The sequence below is a fragment of the Papilio xuthus genome, unplaced genomic scaffold, assembly GCF_000836235.2.
Source record: "Papilio xuthus unplaced genomic scaffold, Pxut_1.1 DF826949.1, whole genome shotgun sequence".
In the NCBI taxonomy this organism is placed as follows: Eukaryota; Metazoa; Arthropoda; class Insecta; order Lepidoptera; family Papilionidae; genus Papilio; species Papilio xuthus.
Window position 1 is genome coordinate 3,111,364 of NW_013531700.1, and position 20,559 is coordinate 3,131,922.

Genomic DNA, 20,559 nt, shown 5'->3' on the forward strand with positions numbered 1-20,559 from the left:
AAATTGATTATGTTGTACACTTGAATCAATTAATTACCATTTCATTCTGTTGCAGATGAATGAATGCACCTCTTCAAGTTCTACAGAATTATTAAATGAAGGAATCTGCTTCAGAATTACTGACTGCACGTCGCTGCAACATCTGTGCTACAAAGTTTGATTGTTTGATAATTGTAATTCTAAACTAAATTTGAAAAATAACTTATTATATGGAGAAGTTTAACCGCAAATCTAAAAAAGAGTCACCATGTTACAGGAAATGCTAGTAACTATATTAATGTCAATATTGATATATAGATGTGTAACCTATACATTATTTATATTATAATTTAGTGTTTTATATTAGTTTGATGTTAATATTATGACAATTTTTAGTAATATGTCTTAGACTTTAATATAAAATATACACTAGCATAATAAGATTTTTTCGAAATTGGGAAATGCAGTGTATAGAAAATAAAAATATAATAAAATATAGGGAATTAAGTATCAAGTACAAAAGATAAAAAAAACATTTAGTGAAAAATATGAAACAAAATTAATTTATTAAATTTGGATGTTACAAATATCACAACTTAAAATAAAACCTAAACCTTTTTTGAACTAAGTAATAAAAAATAAACAGAGATTGTATACAATTTTCTTACAAGTAATTTAAATTTCAACACAGGTACTTTACCCCAAAATGATGCCTCCTAAGCTCATTATTTTTCCTCGTTAAGGAATCTATAGGTGACACATCTATGGAGAATAGTAATAACAAAAGAGTTAATATGCGGAATCTTTAGGTTCATGATAATTTTATGAATTTATTTGAGAAGTAAAACTTAAATATTGTATTCTATTTACATTACATTATATTTAACATGACTTTTACATTTGCAATGTTTTGATAGGAAAAATTGGATCAGGGGACTATTTGGAGCGTCGGCAGTGCAGTTGGCGCTTGACCGGACATATTTTACATACCCAGGTACGATCTCCGCTATATAGTAATGCGTTCTTCGAATTTCATGATAACATCCATCCGACATTCTTACTGTAAAAATCGCATACAACTGCATAGAAATTCAAAGATATGTGTGAAGTCAACCAACCCTCACTGGCTCTGCGTTGTTGAATAAAACCTAGTCGCATTCTTGAGGGTAGGTTCCGAGCTCCTCAGTGGAATATAGTGTGTCCGTATAGTGAGCTTGATGACGATTTGTTTTGCTTCAATGCATATTGTCTTGATAGCGATTTTCTAAATATTTTACCAACAGATAGGAGCTAATCTCTTTCCAGTGCTATTCTATTTCTCCCGACGAGAGTGGCACTACTACTCCAGTTCTATCAGAAAATATGAGCTATCAAATAAACGAACTGGAACAAATAAGCATTTATCAAAGTTGTGGTATTTTGTTGGTGAACTATTATGTTGCGTTCTTAAAATATATTTGTTTTAGTCAGAAGATTAAATTAAAGTTGCAATTAACGAAATTGTTTTATTTTTCCATAATTGTTTTCCCTCGAATGATGTACTAATATTAAAATTCGCGGACAAAAAATATGCAAGAGCACTCAACACACATAGTCTAAAATACCCGATCTTATTTTAAATGAGATTAGTTCGTTGAACCTTACAGGTATTTACTTGTAATGCCACTAAGTATTGAACGTTTTAACGTAGACGTAGAATATGCAAATTGTGGCCCCATTGCAGGTTTTTTATATTTTTAGGTCAAGCTTAAACCTTCCCTTGCACGTTGCTCGTATTAAAAACTGACAAAGTATTAACAAATAACGATCAAGAAACTGGCAACCGAAGCTTCTGACAAGCGACAACTGACATTACATTGATGGATGACAGTAACCAAAATGTTTGGTTAAGTTTTTGTTTATTTTATTATAATCTAAAAAACCGCTATTATTACAATTAAAGTTACAACATAGCAAACAAACTTAGAATCTTTTATAAGTATATATCATTCATGCATTCACAATGATATCGGAGTTCGCAAAAGAAAAAGTATTTTGGACCCGAAAAATGAACTTGAAATTGGTGTACTTTATTAAAAACAATCCAAACGTTTGGAACCCAAAACATCCAAAATATACGTCAGTCGAACACAAAGATCAAACCTACGCGGAATTTGCAACACTATATGGTAATAAATTTACTGGACAAGCTGTGAAAAACCGATGGACTAATATCAGATCAACCTTCGCAAACTATTTGAGAAAATTTAAAGCAAGCCGCGCAAACGGTGAGGTCCGTAATCAGTGATATCAGTTATTTTAGTTCATTAATCAAGGTAAATTTCAACAAAATAAATGTAAACTTCCACTCGCTAACACCACTGCCATAATTCTTGTATTAAAATCTTTGTTGGTTTATTTTAAGATAATGAAAAAAAAAATATCAATATGATTTATACATGTTCCAACAGTGGAAACCCTAAGTACTTTCTGTTCATTATATTTATATTATTGTATGTGGCATTTGAGTTGGCACATCAAGCATATTTTTTGCTCAACATACCTACTGAAGTGTTACTCAATGTATATTTAACTTTATCTAGGAATATAAGATAAATTGGCACCTATGGGGACCTTGCCAATTTTTAATGAAAGTTAACCGAACAATCAAAGATTCTTCTCTAAACTTAAACAAATCAGACGAAAAGGTAAGTCCAAATATTCTCTACATATCTCTTCAACTTCGCCAGTGTGGTATAAAAAAATAGTAGCCTAAGTGTCCTTCTCAACTTTGTTCTACAGCTATGCAAAATTGAATCAAGATCCGTTCAACCATTCTGGAGATACCTTCAAACAAATATCCATCCATCCATCAAAACAATGACATTTAGATTATTAGTAAGATTGTTTTTGATGTATGAGTATTAGAGATTATAACACCTTTGCACAGCTAGATTTAGATATTATAGCATAATTTATTTTTTTAGGATTCATCATTAATACATAATCAATACAATAGTGATGATAATACAACAGAAGATACTTTTGTAGATACAAATTGTAAAGCAATTGCTGAAAATCTTGTAAACATATTCAAAAAAATGCAAAATGATCCCTTTGGTCTTGATAAGAATAAACATGGTGAGGTTGGTCAAATAGTGTCGAAGAGATTATCAGAAATGGATTCATATGATGCGGGTAAAGCTGTAGTGAAAATTAGTGAAATTCTGTTATTGTATGATGAACAGAATTTATTAAATCCAAATAATTTTAAAAATGAATTGTGAATGTATTTGGATTAAAAATATACATTATGGACTATATCCACTGCATGAATCATCACTATTCAATAAATATTCAAATCTGAAACTTATTAAGATGTTATAATTAAAAAACACAAATTTAAATACAAAGAGTCTGAAAATATAATCTTCATTTAATAAAACCAGGGCATAGTCACAATTTTTCAAATGCGGTTAGTCTTCAAATTCTAGATATTAATTGCATTTAACTAAATATGAATACAAAGATGTTCTTCAGTATAGCTTCTTATCACCTTAATGTTCTAAAAAACATATTTTTTAGAATATTTAAATTAGTGGTAAAAACATTGATGGTTTTAAATATTTACTTATTTGTCCTTACATGTGTTAAAACATTTAACAAACTATGTTTGTAATTGGGAAAATAAAAAAAATAGTTGCCATATAATATTGAAATGACAGCTGACAGTTGGAAGACAGTGACAGAACCGAACTGAAATAAAAAAAAAGTTTGTAAATGCTGTGCTGAGTGGTGAGAAAATGAGAAAAAGCGAAGACGGAAACATTACGTAGTATTTAATTTATGAAAAAGTAAAGATATAAAAATGTCTATACCTGTAATAAAATTAGGGCGCAATATTAACACTGATTTTTTACACCTATACAAATCAACTTGGGACAAAATTCACGTCGTAAAAGATGTATTTCGTTATAAAGTGGAGAATTTACGAGAAAGGATTGTAAATGAAAAATATTTATTGCAGGTGAGTTTTATAATGCCTTAAATTTCACGATTTAAATTATTGATTGATATTGATGCACTGTGCCTAAAAAAAGATGAATATAACCATTTCAAAATTGCAGCTTAATCCAGACAGAAGTATGAACAGACGAATACCAGAGCAAATAGATAATATATGTCAACCCTTTGATGAGAATAAGTTTAATTTTACCAAAGCATCAAAAGAAGAAACTATGTTTATAATTGTCAGTGATGATAATGGTGAGGTATAAATAACGCTTTTTAACTCTACTACAATAATATATTTTGTAAAAAATACTCAAATAAGTTGTAATAAACAAATTAAATATCCATAGAACTGAAACAATTATTTATTAATTAAAACTTTTCACATAGACATTCTATTGAAAGAATTTAACTTCATTTTGGATTAATTTAGACTAAATAAAAGTTTCTCTTGATTTTAGTCCTCACAACTTTTTCTTTTCTTTTCCAGATGTAGACAAACATGTTGTATTAGTAAATGTTAGTCCAATATCACACTATCATTCTCTTTTGTGTCCGTCAATGTACAAATGCCTACCTCAAATTCTAACCAAAGATAGTTTACAGTTGGTACTACGAATTATGTTGTGTGTTCCAAATAGGTAAGTAATATAAGTAACTGTTTTTTATGGAGATATATAAATTATAGAGTAAATACATGTTCATTTAATATTAGCAGTTGCCCACCAGTTTTTTGCAAGGAAATATAAAAAAAGTTAATAAATAGCCTATGAGTTCTTCTAAATTATGTTCTAAATATTGTCAAGTTTCATAAAGATCCCTTCATCCAGAGATATCTTCAAACATTCACATTTATAATATTAGTAAGATATAGCCTATGTCAACTGAATATGGTGTAACTTCCCAAAGTCAAAGTATTATAGTTTAATAGTTTCGGAGCCTATTCGATTCAAACAAAGAAACAATGAAATCTATTCTCTTTATAATATTAACCTAAGATAGTTATAAATATGATGACAGTTATCAGAATATACTATATGTTTATTTAATATTTTATTTACAGCAATATAAGGATTGGATTTAATAGTCTATGTGGTTTAGCATCTGTGAATCACTTACATTATCATATTTTTGTAGAGAAAAACATTCTGCCAGTTGAAACAGTGGTAAGTAGATAAAATAATGCAATCAGAATGAGGTTTTCTATTAAAAAATAAATATAAATGTTGACAGATATCTTGATTGCTCTTAACTTTGCATGACTAGCTGCATAGAACACAATTTAAGGTGTAGCGAGGCATAGTGGAATTCAGGGAAATGTCCTTGGGCTACCAAAATATATAAAAATATTAATATCATGATTTGAAAATCCCTAAAGCTCAACTACCTAGTCATCTTTTAAATGTGCAGAACATGACTAGTATCTTACTTCTTACTAATAATATAAATGCGATTGTTTAGATGGATGGATGGATGTTTGTTCAAAGGTACCTCTGGAACAACTCAATGGATTTTGATGAAATTTGGCATATATGTAGAACATAGTCTTGAAAGAACATATAGGCTACTAATTAAGTTTTTTTTTAATTCTATGCGCACTGGAGTCGCGGGCAACGATTATTTAGAAATTAAATCTTGTTTTATTTTCAGAAATGTAAACATTTGAAAGGTCCAGTCTACATTCTTGATGATTATCCAGTACCGGGTTTCTGTTTTGAAGTGACACAACAAATAAATGACCCTTCTGATTACATATATAAACTAATTGATGTGTTATTGAAGAAGGCTATAGCACATAATATATTTATAACGAGAGGTCAAAGTGTGGTAGGAGATAGTGATGTGGTGAGGGTAATTGTCTGGCCGAGGAAGAGTAGTTCTGGAGCAAAACAGCTTGCAGCATTTAATGTTGCTGTTTGTGAATTAAGTGGATGGTTTCCGGTTTATGGTAAGTTTGATGACTTGTTAGTTTAGTTGCTTTCATATATCTTACGAAAATTTTGATGTATCAATTTGTTAGAAGGTTTTTTTTTTTAATTACTACACTACACTACTTTGGAACGGCTCAACAGATCTTTATTGAAATTTGGCAAAAATGTTAAACAATCTGGAAAGACACATAGGCCACTTATAAATTTTGTTTTTAATTTCGCGCGGACGACAGCTATGTAATCTATTTTTAAAATTATTTTAAACAACATTCATCAAAGTAGCTTTTTAATTTTAAGATATAAAAAAAGTACATATGATATTTAAATGAATAAAATCCTATGATTTTGTAAATTATTTTCAGATGCTGAATCTTTTGAGAAACTTACCACTGAGGAGTTAGAAGATGAATTAAGAAAATGGAAATATAACAGATTTCATGATCTTTGTGAAGATATCAAACAGTTATATTAATATTGTATGCAGATGAGATGCTAGTATATACAAGTAGGGGATTAGTTCCGGAACTCCATAAGTATTATTTTGTATATAGGCAGAATATGAATTCCAGTCATATTCCCAGGGAGGCTCTGGAGTGGATCCCGCTGGGAACAAGAAGACGTGGCCGTCAGTAGATGCCGACATGAAAGCAATAGGGCTGACATGGCCCGAGACCAAACGCAGGGCCCATAGGACTTTAAGTCATGTCAAGTCAGAATATGAATTTATTTCAGTCAGTCCAGCTGTCAAAGTGACACAAGATATATGGTTAATAAAATTTAGCTGAATCCCTAAGGAAAAGACGATGTTGCGAGAAGTAACTTATGTTAGTGAAAGATGAACCGAGGTTATTATCTTACTTTCTACATATATTATAAATGCAAATGTTTGGATGGATGGATGGTTGTTTGTTTGTTTGAAGATATCTCCGGAACGGCTCAACCGATAATTATGAAATTTGACATAGATGTAGAACATGATCTGGAGGAACACATAGGCTACTAATTAAGATTTTTTTTTAATTCTGCGCGGACGGAGTCGCGTGCGACAGCTATATTATAATACTACTAAGTAAAATAATTTTAATAAAAATTATGATCGTATTAGGAAAAATCTTTTTATTTTAAATCCCTTAATTTATATTTGTAAAACTTAAATAATAAAACATAATAGCTAGTAAAGTGGTAAAAAAAATCCAATTTGCAAAAACATTTAAATAGTATTGTAAAGATTGTTCCACATTATTTCCATTAAAATCATGCAAAACTAATAAACAATGTAAAGTTATTAAACGTACATTTAGGTTTTGTATACACAAAGCGTTGCAAATCGTAGAAACTAATATTGTATAGTTGCGTTGCGAGAATCGCATTGCGCGTGCTCGGTATACGCTGAATCGCCGACGCGAGTTTTCGGTCAGTACAGGTAGCTTCACAATCTTGAAAATTGCAACGATTTTTCTCACAACGATCTTGACAAACAGGTTGAGAGCGACTGTATTAGACAATGACAGGTATAAGTGTAGTCAACGCGTGCTGTGTACGAACCTTTACGACGTCGTTGCATAGGTCGCTTAGCGACTGCAATCGCCGGATTTTGATATTTTGCGTTGCTTGGTGTACAAAGGGCCCTATGTACCAAAGTCCGGACGACACGAACTGCGATAAGACTACTTTGGCAGGGTAGCCATAGGCGGTATATAAAAAATATAAGGATGCAGAAAGATAGTCGAGGTATACGTTATGAGGTACAGTGAAGGGATTCAACAGTATTCACTTTACTGCCTTTGATTCTGTTACTCGTATTTTTTAATATATGAGTTATCATAGAGAAAATATAAATATTAAAAAGTAAAGTCTTAAGGAAGTGTAAGTAGAGGTTTCGGAGTAATACAATGAAATAATAAAACGGCCAACACGTCATTGTTTATAAATAATACGCAAAACACGGACCAATCTGATAAAACTAAGCGTACCCTTGACCCAAGGCGCGGGGACGCGTTTGTGCTCCCTCATAATTCAGTTCAGTAGTCGGGGAGCGCTCGGCGCGGTCGCACACGACATGAAGCTAGTACCTATAGCTTTGTTTATATTGATCGTAATTATACAAACAAGCGAGTGCTCACAAAACTGGTTCCCGCAGAATCTAGTAACGACCATCAGAAAAGAGACATCACTCATCAAGGATTATGTCAAAGAAAAAGGTCGAAACATAAAACAATTCTACATCGATAACGTACGGAATAAAATCACATCATATTTAGGTTTGCAACGTCAGGAATCCGAAGATGAGGATAGTTCTTCGAGATTTAAAAGGAAGTTTAAAGACTATATAGAAGATGCACAAGCGAAAGATTACATGGTGTTCGACTCGATCGCTCCAGAAGTCCACAAGTATCCCTGTTCCAAAGACGATCCCACGATAGAAATGACCACACCGCAACTCATCGCGTTCTACGGCTACCAATCAGAGTCTCATACTATCGTTACGGAAGATGGCTACATACTGACCATGCACAGGATACCGCATACCAGAAATACAACCGACCTTCGTCCGTACAGAAAAACAGTACTTCTACACCATGGTCTGCTCGGTAGTTCAGCGGACTGGGTCGTGACTGGCCCGAATAAAGCGCTCGCTTTTATCCTCTCCGATGCAGGGTATGACGTGTGGCTAGCTAATGCCAGAGGTAACACTTACTCCAAAGCCCACGTATCCAAAAAAATCGACACTTATTCCTTTTGGAACTTTACATTCCACGAAATTAGTCAATACGATTTGCCGGCCATAATCGATTACATCATGCAGAATAAGGGATGGGATGTGAAGATAAATTACATCGGTCATTCTATGGGTACGACGGTGCTGTTCGCTTTACTATCGACGAAAACTCAATATAATAAAGTTTTAAGAGCAGGATACGCACTCGCTCCGGTGGCCTACATGTCCCATGTCCGTAGTCCGATACGATTGTTGGCGAAATTCAGTGATAACATAGCCTATTTGATGAAACTTCTCGGCGCTAATGAATTTTTGCCCCATAACGCAGTGTTGAGGTGGTTGTCAAAGCACGCGTGTGAAATAAATCATTACGAGGAGGCCATATGCGAAAACTCAATGTTCGTTCTATGCGGACACGACGATAAGCAGTTTAACAAAACTCTGCTACCTTTGATTTTGGGTCATGTCCCGGCGGGCGCGTCTACGAAGACGTTGGTGCATTACGCTCAAGAAATACGAAATGCTGGCCGATTCCAGCAGTTTGATTACGGTCCGGAAGTTAATTTCGTGACGTATGGAATGCCGACACCACCAGAATATAATCTATCTAGAATAACTCTACCGATAGCATTGCTAAGTGCAGACAACGATTGGCTAGCTGGTGCAGAAGACGTGAACAAGTTATATGTTCGTCTTAAAAATCCATTGGAACGTTACGTAGTGCCTTATAAAGACTTTAACCATATAGATTTCCTTTGGGCTATAGATGCGCCTAAATTACTTTACAATAAATTGCTACAATTACTCGACGATGGTATCGTTACATCGAATGTTGATTTAGTGAGTAGTAACGAAATTAACTAAAGAATAATTTTAAGTCTCCGTCAGTTAAATTATTTATCTTTTTTGGGCTCTAACTTAAAATAATATACTTGTAATGTAATTATTTTTAATAAGATATTGTACTGTGAAATACTCTTAATTGTGTTTTAATCATTTGTAGGTATAGTTATTGTTGACGCTTCAATAAAATATGAATAACTGTGATATAGCTTTTTTTTATTGTTTACAACATAAATTAAAAAAAAATGTTCGTCAAAGATTATTTAAAATACTCCTAATTTTTTCGTCAAAAACAACACCAAGCCACCGAACTTATATGATTAGATAATTTAATATAGTTTTGTAAATTATTTCTCTACGACTTATACGATCCGCGATAAATTGTAATGTTTATTTAAAATGCATACAGATTATATATTAAAACAAAGCAGCATATACTCATTTAAACGTACAATTAAATGAACCGGTTTGTCCCTGTATTAACCTGCGACGTACCAACTTTGTTCGTAAACTAGTGGTCGCCCACGATTTCAGCGCAGAATTTAAAAAAGTAGCCTATTATATTTTAAAATCGGTTTTTCGTTATCCGCAACGTAAAAACGTGTTTACGATTTTTTTTTCTCGATATACATACATACACTACAATTAATATTATATGTATAGAAAACAATCTTCCACTATAGGGTAACCTTGAAAGTCAATATTACTACAAGTAAAATAACTTTAAAAGGTTACAATTTCGAGGTTAGGTATATATTGATTTTATGAAAACAAAAAGCAAAGCACGTCAACGAAGTCTTGTGTGAATTAACCGTTTGAGATAAGTGATAAATTAAAATTAAACCTAGCCGAAATTTACAGAATATCAAAAAAAATTTTTTACTACGTTTAGACTAAAAGTGGAAATACCAGCAGCAACCCTAGATAAATAAATTTCTCATAAAAAATAGCTTGCGTTCAATTCACGACTATAATATTGTAACTCTTTCCGAAATAATATATCAATTTCTAAATCCAAAAATATTCTACTTACATTAATTATCGTCGATTTACGATATATTAGTCGACTTATGAGTCAATAAGTTAAAACAGACATATTATAAGCAAACTGCAATGACTCATTTGAACTTCATGCCCCCGATGTTATTGTCAATCATTAAATTGTTTGTATCATCATATTTATAATTTATAACAATGTTACATATTACATTTTATATACGGATAGTCTCGTTATTTTCAATAACCCAAATTATAAAAAGAAAATACTTTTTCATTGCTTACGTTAGTCAGATATGTAAATGCCAAGCCAATTTTATTAAATAATGTTGCACAGAATTAGCCTTCTATTTTTTTGTGCTATGACGATAAGTTTTTAATAACCAAACGTTTATAAGAAGGTAGACTTGTTAATATCCTATGACTGTCCAAAAAATATCCTGGCTGCTTATTGGTCACCTTATTCTTATATTAAATGTGTGATGATTCACAATTGTTCCGGCCACTGATGTTTACATACACATTGATATTGCCTATTTTTGCGACGATAGTGACAACTTATTTGACCCTTGAATTAAATAAACAAACAATGAGTAATCCCGGAAATGACAAATTCTTTTTATCGTATAATCTTATATAACATTTACTACCGAAATACCTACATAAAAAGTTTGACATCTGTCAAAAAAAAACATCTAACCATATGTAACACTGTATAAAGCTGAATACGGCCATGGTTTTGGACTATACGTCGTTTAATTCTCACGTACGCCATTATTATCTGTTCCTTACATTCCTTTGATAGTAAAATATTTCGTCTAAGCACGTAAGCACATTTTACACTCGTTTACTACTCTTACTTAAAATAGAAATATACCTTATCGGTCAGAAGCTTAATGACGTACCGAAATTAATGAAAACCATCATTAGCAAACATGATAATGATCCCAAAGACATAGCTGGCCAAATAAATTGCCCCTACAGTCATAAAAGGAAGGTATTTATATGTAAGCATTTTCTATTTCCTCCTTTTAGTTGTAATAATTATTTTTACTTAAATCAGCGTGTGTGTTGGTTGGCCCATTATCTAAGTGTGGATTCGAACCAAATACTGTACGTTTAGTATTCTATTTCAGTGTTTTATGACTTCCAGGTTGTAGACCGACAAAGTTCTCTTACCCTGTAAATATAAATCAAACTAAATTACGATAATTACTGGCGCCCTCCAGACAATGTCAAAAAAGTATTATAAGGTCTTTGCACTATAGCTGTCTTATCATGTTTTTTATGTCATTTCTGATAAAACTCGTGGTCGCTCTTTACTTTAAGAAAATATTTTAACCGATTATATTTGAGCTGTTTAATTGAGTACAAAAGTAACCGAACAATTAGGTCATTCTTACGAATTGAATGGTGCAATTTGATAAACAAATTTTGTTTATACGTTGACGTGAGATGGCGTAATGATGATGTATTTCCAATTAAAATAACGGTCGAAGATCTATCTTACCTTTTGTATCTATAACAACAACATGGATAAAAGTACCAAGTTCTTTTTACTTCCAATATTAAAATAGTCTGTGAGAGATGTGATGATCATGTTTATGTATTCTAATTTTAAACGTTTCCAAGTTTCAACTAAACGAGACACGCAATCAAACATCCGTTATATTTCTGTATATTTCAAATTTGTTACAAATTCACTTAGAAGGTAGGGCACCTAACTAAATAAGTTCTCTAAGAATCCCCTCAATAGTAATTGTATCTGTTAAGTGATATTAAATCACACATGTATGACGAATACTTAGTACAATACGTTTATTTAGTAACTTGAAACCTCTATATAGGTTGCAATTCACGGTATTCATTTTATGTATCATGTTACAGAAATTAGTTTTCTATACAAATATTCTTATTTATACCCAAAGCATTGTATTTGGCTATATCTATGTTAACATTATAATGAAGAAGTATTTTTTGTGTGACCATTAATGGAAAGAACGAACGATTAAAAATTATATTACTGAGTAACATAAGCTATATAGTAATATCTTATGTATTAAACTAGAATCTTCTTTTAATTCCGCGCCAAAGAAGTCGCGGGCAAAGACTAATATAAGTTGGATAATCGATTTTAAAGTATATTTCAAAGTTTGTGATGATTTAAAAAAAAGACACAAATTGTTTAAAGATTAATTCACTCTCATTTTATATTCTGTGCCATTTGACAATAATAATGACGTTGACGTTTGTCTTTGAATTTTGATTTTGTAAACACCGACATGTGCTAACCTGTATTTTTTAATAGAATATGGGTCTCAACTATTATGAGTTACGTAAATTAATTTAAACTAAACAAAAAGGGCAAATGAAGGAATAGGAATAAGGAATAAATAAATCTCGCTGTTTACCATGCATCATGTCGCACCAATTAGGACGAGTGGTTTCAGAGATTTTGCACCAATATTTTGGTGAAATTGTGCAAAAAGTTGGACATGATTTGTTTATTTATGGTACTAAGCCAATTCCTATGATTGTAAAGACTACCGGATTACCACGTAAACAGGTATCAAATTATAATTAATATATGTTACTGTAAAAGAACGAATTCCGTTCAAAGATGAGACTTACCTACCATTCATAGTGAAAGTCAAAAAATCTTATGTTGCACCAATGCAATTTAAACAAAAACCGTATGCCAAATATAAAAAATGAACATTTAACTTTAATACTTTTTGTAGGTAGTTGACAGTTTACGTACATTAGTAAAGTTTGATTTGGTATCATTTGAGCCATCCTTTAATGAAGTGGTTGCTGATTACAAGCTGAACCCTGACAATGTGCTGCTTCTCATCAGATATCCAAGGTTTGTATTTATCTTAGTATTTACTCTGAAGAGTACTATTTTTTCGAGTACCAATGGTACTGTGGGAGCAAGATTTCTTAGTCATATTTTTAACTCATCATCATCAGCTCACTATACGTTCCGACTGAGGGGCTTTGAGCCTACCCTAAGTTAGAGGTGACAAGGCCATATTCAACCATGCTAGCCAAGTGCGAGTTGGTTGATTTCACAGAGATTTGAATTTCTTTGCTGATATGGGCAGGTTGATCACAATGTTTTCTATCACCATAAGAACATTAGATAAATGTACATATATAAATTATATATCATTGTAGCATAAACCAATGGACCTGTTTTAAAAATTAATATACCATTTCATATTCTTGATTGACAGTAGTGTGCTTTAATTTTTTTTTTAGATATCTCCTGCAGATCAAGACAAAGTTTGGTTCGGAAGCTGAAATATTAGTAGAGGAACTCTTGCAGCAAGCATCATGTACAGCAAGTTTTTTGTTGGTCACTGTTGCTGCTAAATATAAAGATGACAAGGTAAAAAAAACACATCATAGTTTGTAAAAAAGTATTCAATATCAAATGTGTTTTATGTTTTTTACACTTACAAAACTTTAGACACCCGTGTATGCTTCCAATTTTTAAAAATTATGTATAAACAAGCTGTCTGTCTGCGCGGAGTTAAAAAAAACTTAATAGTAGCATATGTGTTCTTTCAGACTATGTTCTACATTTATGCCAAATTTCATCAAGATCCATTGAACTGTTCCGGAGATACCTTGAAACAAACATCCATCCATCTAAACATTCTCATTTATAATATTAGCATGATTTTCATTAGTAGTATGAGTTTATGATTGAAGCATATGATTCGGGACTATCCTTGTGGATGGATGACTACATATTTTTGACATCAAACGCATATACAACTTTCCGAAATTTTATAAATCTTACTAATATTGAAAATGCAGAAGTTTGTTAGAAGGTATCTCCAGAACGGCTGCTTGAATTTTGCTGAAATTTGACACAGATGAACATACATACAGTGCATAGTCTAGAAGAACATAGCTAGTGTATACATATTAAATTATAAATTGCTTTGTGATTTAATTCCAGAAAAAGAACATAACATTAGTAAAGCTACGAGACGTTTTTATCAGTATAGCAACAGCTAGATATATTCAACAAGCACCAGTAGCTGACAAAAGTGAGGTACCTTCACTGGAACCTGTGGCTACCATAGTCCCAGATATTGATATCAGACAGCTAGCCCAGGCTATAGCAACGGATACATTAGCTGATGTTAGTGATAGTAAGTCTAATTATTTTTTTCTTTAGGGTTCCGTAACTTGTAAGAAAAAAAAACAGAACGCTTATAGGATCACTTAGTTGTCCATCTATCTTTCCCTCTAGACCTATTTTCTCAGAAACGCGTGAACGTATGAAGATGGAATTTATTTTTATATCATAAGGTGGCAAGAAGCAAGCGGCCACCTAAAATTGCTGCTGTAGCGAAGCAACCTTTGCCCAAAGACTTATGCAATTGCATATGCATTGTCTACCTTTAATTGATGCAAGATAAATTCTATCTAAATTCTATCTTTTGCTGCGGTATTTATTTATGACTATTTGAATACATAACTCTTTTTAAATGTGCATTTTTTGAAATAATAAAGATTTTTTATTGCATTTTGAAATTATTACAGTATTAATATTGCAGGAGAAACAAATGGTGAAGTTTGGTTACTTGATAAATGTTTATAATTTTTTTTTAATTAATGATGTGAATCTCTCCGCAGATATTTACTGGAAAGTAAACTTCGATAGATTCCACCAGGACTTCAGAGATGATATTATGGTGAAAGCCATCACTCGCAGGATTGATGAGAATGGTAAGATTCGAAGTTATTCCACCCAAAATATTACGATTAACTTCTTGCTTATTACACAGAAATATTCTTTGGCTTTGACAAAGTAATTAAATAGAAAAGTTGTCATGGTTCCCACACAGATGTGTGGTAAATTAGAGGCACTTGATTTGCAATCTGCAGGTCCTGGGTTCGAATCCCGACATGTACCAATGTGTTTTTCGATTTCCGATTTACATATGTACATTTATCCGACGTTCTTACGGTGAAGAAAAACATCGTGATGCAACCTGCACATATCTGAGATCAAATTCAAATATATGTGTGAAGTCAACCAACCCGAACTGTGCCAGTGTGGTTGACTAATCTCTAAGCCTAATCACCCTTAACTTAGGGTAGGCTCCGAGCCCCTCGGTGGGTACATATAGTGAGCTGATGATGATGAATGATTAATATTATAAATGCGATTGTTTGGATGGATGGATATATAGTAGGTAACGCCAAAACTGCTTAATTGATCTGGATGAGAGGATGATCCAAAATCCTTGTCTTACGCTCCATTGACTACATATTTAAAAAATATATCATAATATACTAAAATTTTAAACTGGGCACAATAACTTTTTTAAGTTCCAAAATAACTAATGATAATTTAGATACCAAAGTTTATTGTTTATGTATTTTTAATAGCATTGCATTTAATTGAAGTTGCAGTTTGCAAGTAATAAAATGGATTTGTCTATCAGCGGGTGAATTGATGCATCTCCTGCTGCAAAATATGTACCTGACATCAGCGGAGTGGGCAGCAGAGTCAAACCCCACGCCAGTCCTGGACCTGCGAGATGCTGTGGACCGCGCTGACCGCACTGACTGCGACCGCAACCTGCTGCAACAGTACATGGACCACTATCTCAGAGTACTAGGTAAATTATCACAAACTAATCTTACTAAAATGCTAATGTTTAGATGGATGGATGTTTGAATGTATCTTTAAAATGGGTGAACGGATCTCGATGAAATTTGGCATTCATATAGAACATAGTCTAGAAGAACACATAGGCTACAAATAATGCTTTTTTAATTTTCCGCGGACGGAGACGCGGGCGACAGCTAGTAATGATATAATTTACCCGCTTTAGACGTCAACAACATGACTGAGCCTCGTCGGTGCAATATCCAAAACACACAGAAGACAGGCCTCAAGTAGAAGTAATTCTGCGTACCAGACACCTAATTTTGGTCCAATTACCTTTCCACCCTTTTCTTATTAGGAAAGGAAAGGGAAGTGGATTTAATGGAGGAAAAGATAATCGAAAAATACTTGCTTACTTAATTACTTTTGGAATTATGATTTTTTCAACTGCCCTGCTTATCTAACCTAGGTTATCAGCTGGCTATGCTATTGGCCTTCTCTGTCAATGTTTTTGTACAATTGTATTGTCAGTGTAAACCCACTATTAGCATGTGTAACTAGAGGAGAACGGCGCGGGTTTCCTGGTGCGCGTGGGCGAGGCAGGCGGCGGACAGTACGTGGTGCGCGGCAGAGACGCCGCCACACAGCTGCTGCTGGCCGCACTCGACCACACCGTCACTGAGAGGCTCGGCTCCAAAGCTGCCAGGATATTCAGGTCATCATCAACTACTTACACGAACTGAATATTTGTGACAACACTAATTATCGTTAATTATGTCATAATTAGTATGAGAATTTTGGTGTATTTTACGTCCGATAGAGGGCGCTGTACAAATTTTAACACTAAGTTGATGACATGATTGTACTAGTAACAAATTCTTTCTAGGCTTACTTATGTACCCTTTTATATATTTTTACATATAAATTAAATGATAAGTAAATAATAAATAACTGCAGTTGAAAATTGAAAAAAGCGCCATCTAGTGGACTAAATATTAAACTTTTAAGGCGTATTTAAATGTTAGACTTTAAAGTTACACATCTGGAAATTATGTCAAAATTAATAAAACAATTTTATTCTTGGGATTTAGAAAAAAATATATTATAACATTAACACATTCCATGCCGTTGTTTTCGTATGGATGTGAACTTGCCAGGCTAATAAGCCCGTAGTACTAAACGTGTTAGTATACTGTTTTTGTATTTCCTATTATTTAATTTTATCTCTAAATTACAGATTAATTCGCGCAAAGAAATACATAGAGGAAGATGACATACAGAAGCACGCGATGTTACCTAACAAGGAGTGCAAGGAGCTAACATACAAACTTCTAGAGGAACATTTTATTAGTATACAGGTCAGTTATCTTACTAATATTATCGATACGAAAGTTTAGATGGATGGATATTTCCGGAATAGCTCTTGATTAAATTTGACACAGATTTAGAACATAGCCTGGTATAACGCAAAGGCTAGTTATTATTTTTTTTTTAATTCAGCGTGGACGGAGTCGCGGGCGATATCTAGTACTATGTTGTGACAATGAAGATACAAAGTAATCTAAGAAAAAAAATTGTATATTATATATTAAGCTATGATTTATGCAAAATAAAAAAGTTATTAATACTTTTCAGCCGATGCGCAAGGCGGCGTCCTCCGGCGCGATGGCCAAAGCTGTTTACTTGTATCATATTAAATTACACGATGTAAGTACATATTTATTTAAATTTTGTATCAACAGTTCCCAAAACTTTGAATTGTATAGTCAAACAAGAATATATGAATCCATGAGAGGCGCTAGTGTCGCGGTTGGTTCGGTTGCAATATATAAAACTCGTTAGACATAGAATATAATATAAAAGAAAAAAATGACATGACTGCTACAGTACAAAGAGGACTTTACAAAGCTAGCGTACCATCTTTCGACATCATCACTTAGAATCAGGTGACAAAAATGTTATATTTTGACATTGACACAGGGGCGTTAGTGAGCTAATGTAATTAACTTTGACTTATGCCCACCGGTTCCTATAGCTTTGTCGGTCTAGTCATGTTTTAATGTAATTGTGTTGTCTGGTGTCAGGTGGCGCAGAGTCTGCGTGAGATGTGTTACCGCGCGCTGCACAACACGCTGCGGCGCGCTCAGCACACGCGCGCAGCTCACGCCCGCCTGCTGGACAAACAGCGGCGCGTGCGCACCATCGTGCACACCATGCGCGTGCGCGGGGAGCCGCAGCAACATATCGATGACGTCAGTACTACCCTCATCTCGCCTCCCCTACCCTACCTGCTTCTTACTCATTTACCACTAACATGACTGTTTACCAAATGCAATAATTAGTAATATTCATTATCGCTAGGCTAGTCTCATATAACAATAGTTATTATTTCTACGTTTATTATTGCTGTGTGCAGGTGGAGGAGACTCTGACGCCTCCGGAGCTGTCCACGTTGAAAGACGTGGAGGCGCGCCTCAAGCAGCTGAGCGCTGCGCAGCTCGCTCTAGACAAGAACCTATTTATACTCAATTGGTACTTCATGTACCCACATTGAAAACTATCCACAAATCTCTGTGATAACTGAAGATCATCTGTGCTGTGAGTCTCAGCGACTCTTACAATGTTCCGAGGAGATAAATTATTTGATATCCCTGATACCTTACTAATAATATAAATGCTAATATTTGGATCTTGCTGAAATTTGGCATAGATGTAGAACATAATCTGGAAGAACACAGGCTACTAAGTTTTTTTTCAAACGCGCGATCGAAGTCGCAGGTGATAGCTAGAAAGCTATGAAAGTGAAAGTGTTATAATTTTTATGAATAAGTTTCAAAAAAGTGTTTTGGAAAATCATTATAAAGTGAACAGTGAAGTGTCAAGTCCATAAAAGTGTTTAGAAAAAGTGATTTTTTAGGGAAGTGAAAATAAAAATACGTTATACATTCTTAAAATTTTATTTGACCCCATCGAAACATATTCGTTCAAACAATGTACAACCTATTAGTGTCACATACAAAACATTCCGATGTCATGCAGACGAAAGCGAAACTACCTCCAATACATAAATGACTTCGACGACTCGAAACTCGACGATCCATCTAACTGGTAAGTGATCAACATGTTTATAATTTAATATTAACAATTATATAGATTATGTATGGTACGTAGATAAAACACCTGTTATACAGACACCTAATATTATTTTATTACATCATAAATACCGTTGTATGTTGTCATTCAATCTATAATTTAAACTAATAATCATAGATATATAACCTATACATAGAGAGAATCCAGCGGGGTTAGACAAAGTTATTGTCAGTTCTATTAATTTTCGAAGTTCGTCATAGAATTGCTTTGGAGCGAATGCATTTTGTTTAGCCCCGCAGAACACATGCTGAAAAAATCTTCGGAGATCTTCTGTTAAATAATTTTGTTAGTGAATATCAACTCTAGATACGTAACTCTAGATTGGATGTCAAACTTTAATGACACACCCCATCTATATGTTATATAACTATGTTTAAAACTTAAAAATTCCTGAATATAAAATGTTTTTTGTATTTAAAATAAACTATATTTATGGAAGAATGTTCTATATCAAATAAGGCCCTGTTTATGCCAAATTTTACTTAAATTTTGAATTATAAATTCTGGAAATAGTTTAAAGAAATGTTTACTAAACTAACGTCATTAATAACGTTATTTAATCTGTATTAAAATATGTTAAACGTTATAAGTTTTTTATAATTGTAAAATACATAAATTTTCCAATATATTTTTTATTAACTCTCTTTGTTTAATTCTTTAATTAAATCATATTTATTAACAACTGCCAATTTATTCAGTACTTTATGTTTTAAAAAATGCTAACTTTTTCCATACATACAACGGTGTACATATCCACTTCAAGCTATGTAATATTTTAACGCTATATTTTGCCTAAATACTTCTTGATATTTACACTCCGAACTGCCCATGTCATACGAGTAGCCATTTTGTCATATTTATTAAAATATAAATGTATGTCGTTCATAAATTGCAGAAACAAAAATTTGACTTACAAGTGTATAAATTTGTAATTTGATAAACTACAACATATAATAAGTATATTATGTAATCAAATGTATAATGTAAATACTTAATAATACTCAAAATAAGTCTATTTTGGTAACTTTATATTAAAAAAAAGTATTAATACAAGAAACAATGTAAAATAAAAAAAAATTAACAATATCCGAAATGGCTGACATCATATGACATTTTTACACGCTATTACCACATTAACTGATTAAGTAATCTATCGCTATGGAAATATATTAAAATCCAATGAAGACATGGAACTATCCCGGCCTAGCATCACCACACACACACTCCAACTGTGTAAGGTTCATTCTGACTATATGTAAGACCTCGTATTGAATGGAATTGAACAAATTATTGATTAGATGATTTATTAA

At 32.9% G+C, this 20,559-nt stretch overlaps 4 protein-coding genes across 6 annotated transcripts; all 4 read left to right on the forward strand.

The window, feature by feature from the left end:
- The first annotated feature begins 1,859 nt into the window (after positions 1–1,859).
- On the forward strand, positions 1,860–3,565 carry LOC106120662 (uncharacterized). The gene is made up of 3 exons (XM_013316028.1): positions 1,860–2,251; positions 2,562–2,666; positions 2,946–3,565. The coding sequence occupies exons 1-3, from the start codon at positions 1,982–1,984 to the stop codon at positions 3,243–3,245; spliced, it is 675 nt and encodes a 224-aa protein (XP_013171482.1). The 5' UTR covers positions 1,860–1,981; the 3' UTR covers positions 3,246–3,565.
- Positions 3,566–3,620: 55 nt separating this feature from the next.
- LOC106120627 (GDP-D-glucose phosphorylase 1) lies at positions 3,621–6,833 on the forward strand. Of its 2 annotated transcripts, none has more exons than XM_013315987.1 (7): positions 3,621–3,985; positions 4,086–4,224; positions 4,460–4,610; positions 5,033–5,135; positions 5,620–5,917; positions 6,263–6,395; positions 6,482–6,833. In XM_013315987.1, the coding sequence occupies exons 1-6, from the start codon at positions 3,827–3,829 to the stop codon at positions 6,370–6,372; spliced, it is 960 nt and encodes a 319-aa protein (XP_013171441.1). In that variant the 5' UTR covers positions 3,621–3,826; the 3' UTR covers positions 6,373–6,395; positions 6,482–6,833. The 2 variants fall into 2 exon arrangements, with proteins under 2 accessions (XP_013171441.1, XP_013171440.1); XM_013315986.1 differs by having other exon boundaries at positions 3,622–3,985; positions 6,263–6,405.
- Positions 6,834–7,194: 361 nt separating this feature from the next.
- On the forward strand, positions 7,195–9,561 carry LOC106120844 (gastric triacylglycerol lipase). The gene has a single exon (XM_013316308.1). It carries the CDS (start codon positions 7,960–7,962, stop codon positions 9,481–9,483), a length of 1,524 nt encoding a protein of 507 aa, XP_013171762.1. The 5' UTR covers positions 7,195–7,959; the 3' UTR covers positions 9,484–9,561.
- Positions 9,562–12,732: 3,171 nt separating this feature from the next.
- Polr3C (RNA polymerase III subunit C) lies at positions 12,733–19,782 on the forward strand. 2 transcript variants are annotated; one of them, XM_013316306.1, is made up of 11 exons: positions 12,733–13,024; positions 13,200–13,324; positions 13,723–13,852; positions 14,435–14,627; positions 15,115–15,207; positions 15,930–16,106; positions 16,658–16,811; positions 17,334–17,454; positions 17,732–17,803; positions 18,181–18,348; positions 18,513–19,782. In XM_013316306.1, the coding sequence occupies exons 1-11, from the start codon at positions 12,878–12,880 to the stop codon at positions 18,648–18,650; spliced, it is 1,518 nt and encodes a 505-aa protein (XP_013171760.1). In that variant the 5' UTR covers positions 12,733–12,877; the 3' UTR covers positions 18,651–19,782. The 2 variants fall into 2 exon arrangements, with proteins under 2 accessions (XP_013171760.1, XP_013171759.1); XM_013316305.1 differs by having other exon boundaries at positions 12,734–13,024; positions 14,432–14,627; positions 18,513–19,779.
- The last annotated feature ends 777 nt before the right edge of the window (positions 19,783–20,559 follow it).

Excerpts from the sequence above, each read along its gene's own strand:
- LOC106120844 (XM_013316308.1), top strand. The coding sequence starts at position 7,960 with ATGAAGCTAGTACCTATAGCTTTGTTTATATTGATCGTAATTATACAA.
- LOC106120662 (XM_013316028.1), top strand. The coding sequence starts at position 1,982 with ATGATATCGGAGTTCGCAAAAGAAAAAGTATTTTGGACCCGAAAAATG. Across the intron at positions 2,252-2,561 it reads CAAGCCGCGCAAACGGTGAG|GAATATAAGATAAATTGGCA; the intron begins GTCCGTAATCAG and ends AACTTTATCTAG. Across the intron at positions 2,667-2,945 it reads TAAACAAATCAGACGAAAAG|GATTCATCATTAATACATAA; the intron begins GTAAGTCCAAAT and ends TTATTTTTTTAG.
- LOC106120627 (XM_013315987.1), top strand. The coding sequence starts at position 3,827 with ATGTCTATACCTGTAATAAAATTAGGGCGCAATATTAACACTGATTTT. Across the intron at positions 3,986-4,085 it reads ATGAAAAATATTTATTGCAG|CTTAATCCAGACAGAAGTAT; the intron begins GTGAGTTTTATA and ends TCAAAATTGCAG. Across the intron at positions 4,611-5,032 it reads ATGTTGTGTGTTCCAAATAG|CAATATAAGGATTGGATTTA; the intron begins GTAAGTAATATA and ends TTTTATTTACAG.
- Polr3C (XM_013316305.1), top strand. The coding sequence starts at position 12,878 with ATGTCGCACCAATTAGGACGAGTGGTTTCAGAGATTTTGCACCAATAT. Across the intron at positions 14,628-15,114 it reads ATTAGCTGATGTTAGTGATA|ATATTTACTGGAAAGTAAAC; the intron begins GTAAGTCTAATT and ends ATCTCTCCGCAG. Across the intron at positions 17,455-17,731 it reads AACATTTTATTAGTATACAG|CCGATGCGCAAGGCGGCGTC; the intron begins GTCAGTTATCTT and ends AATACTTTTCAG.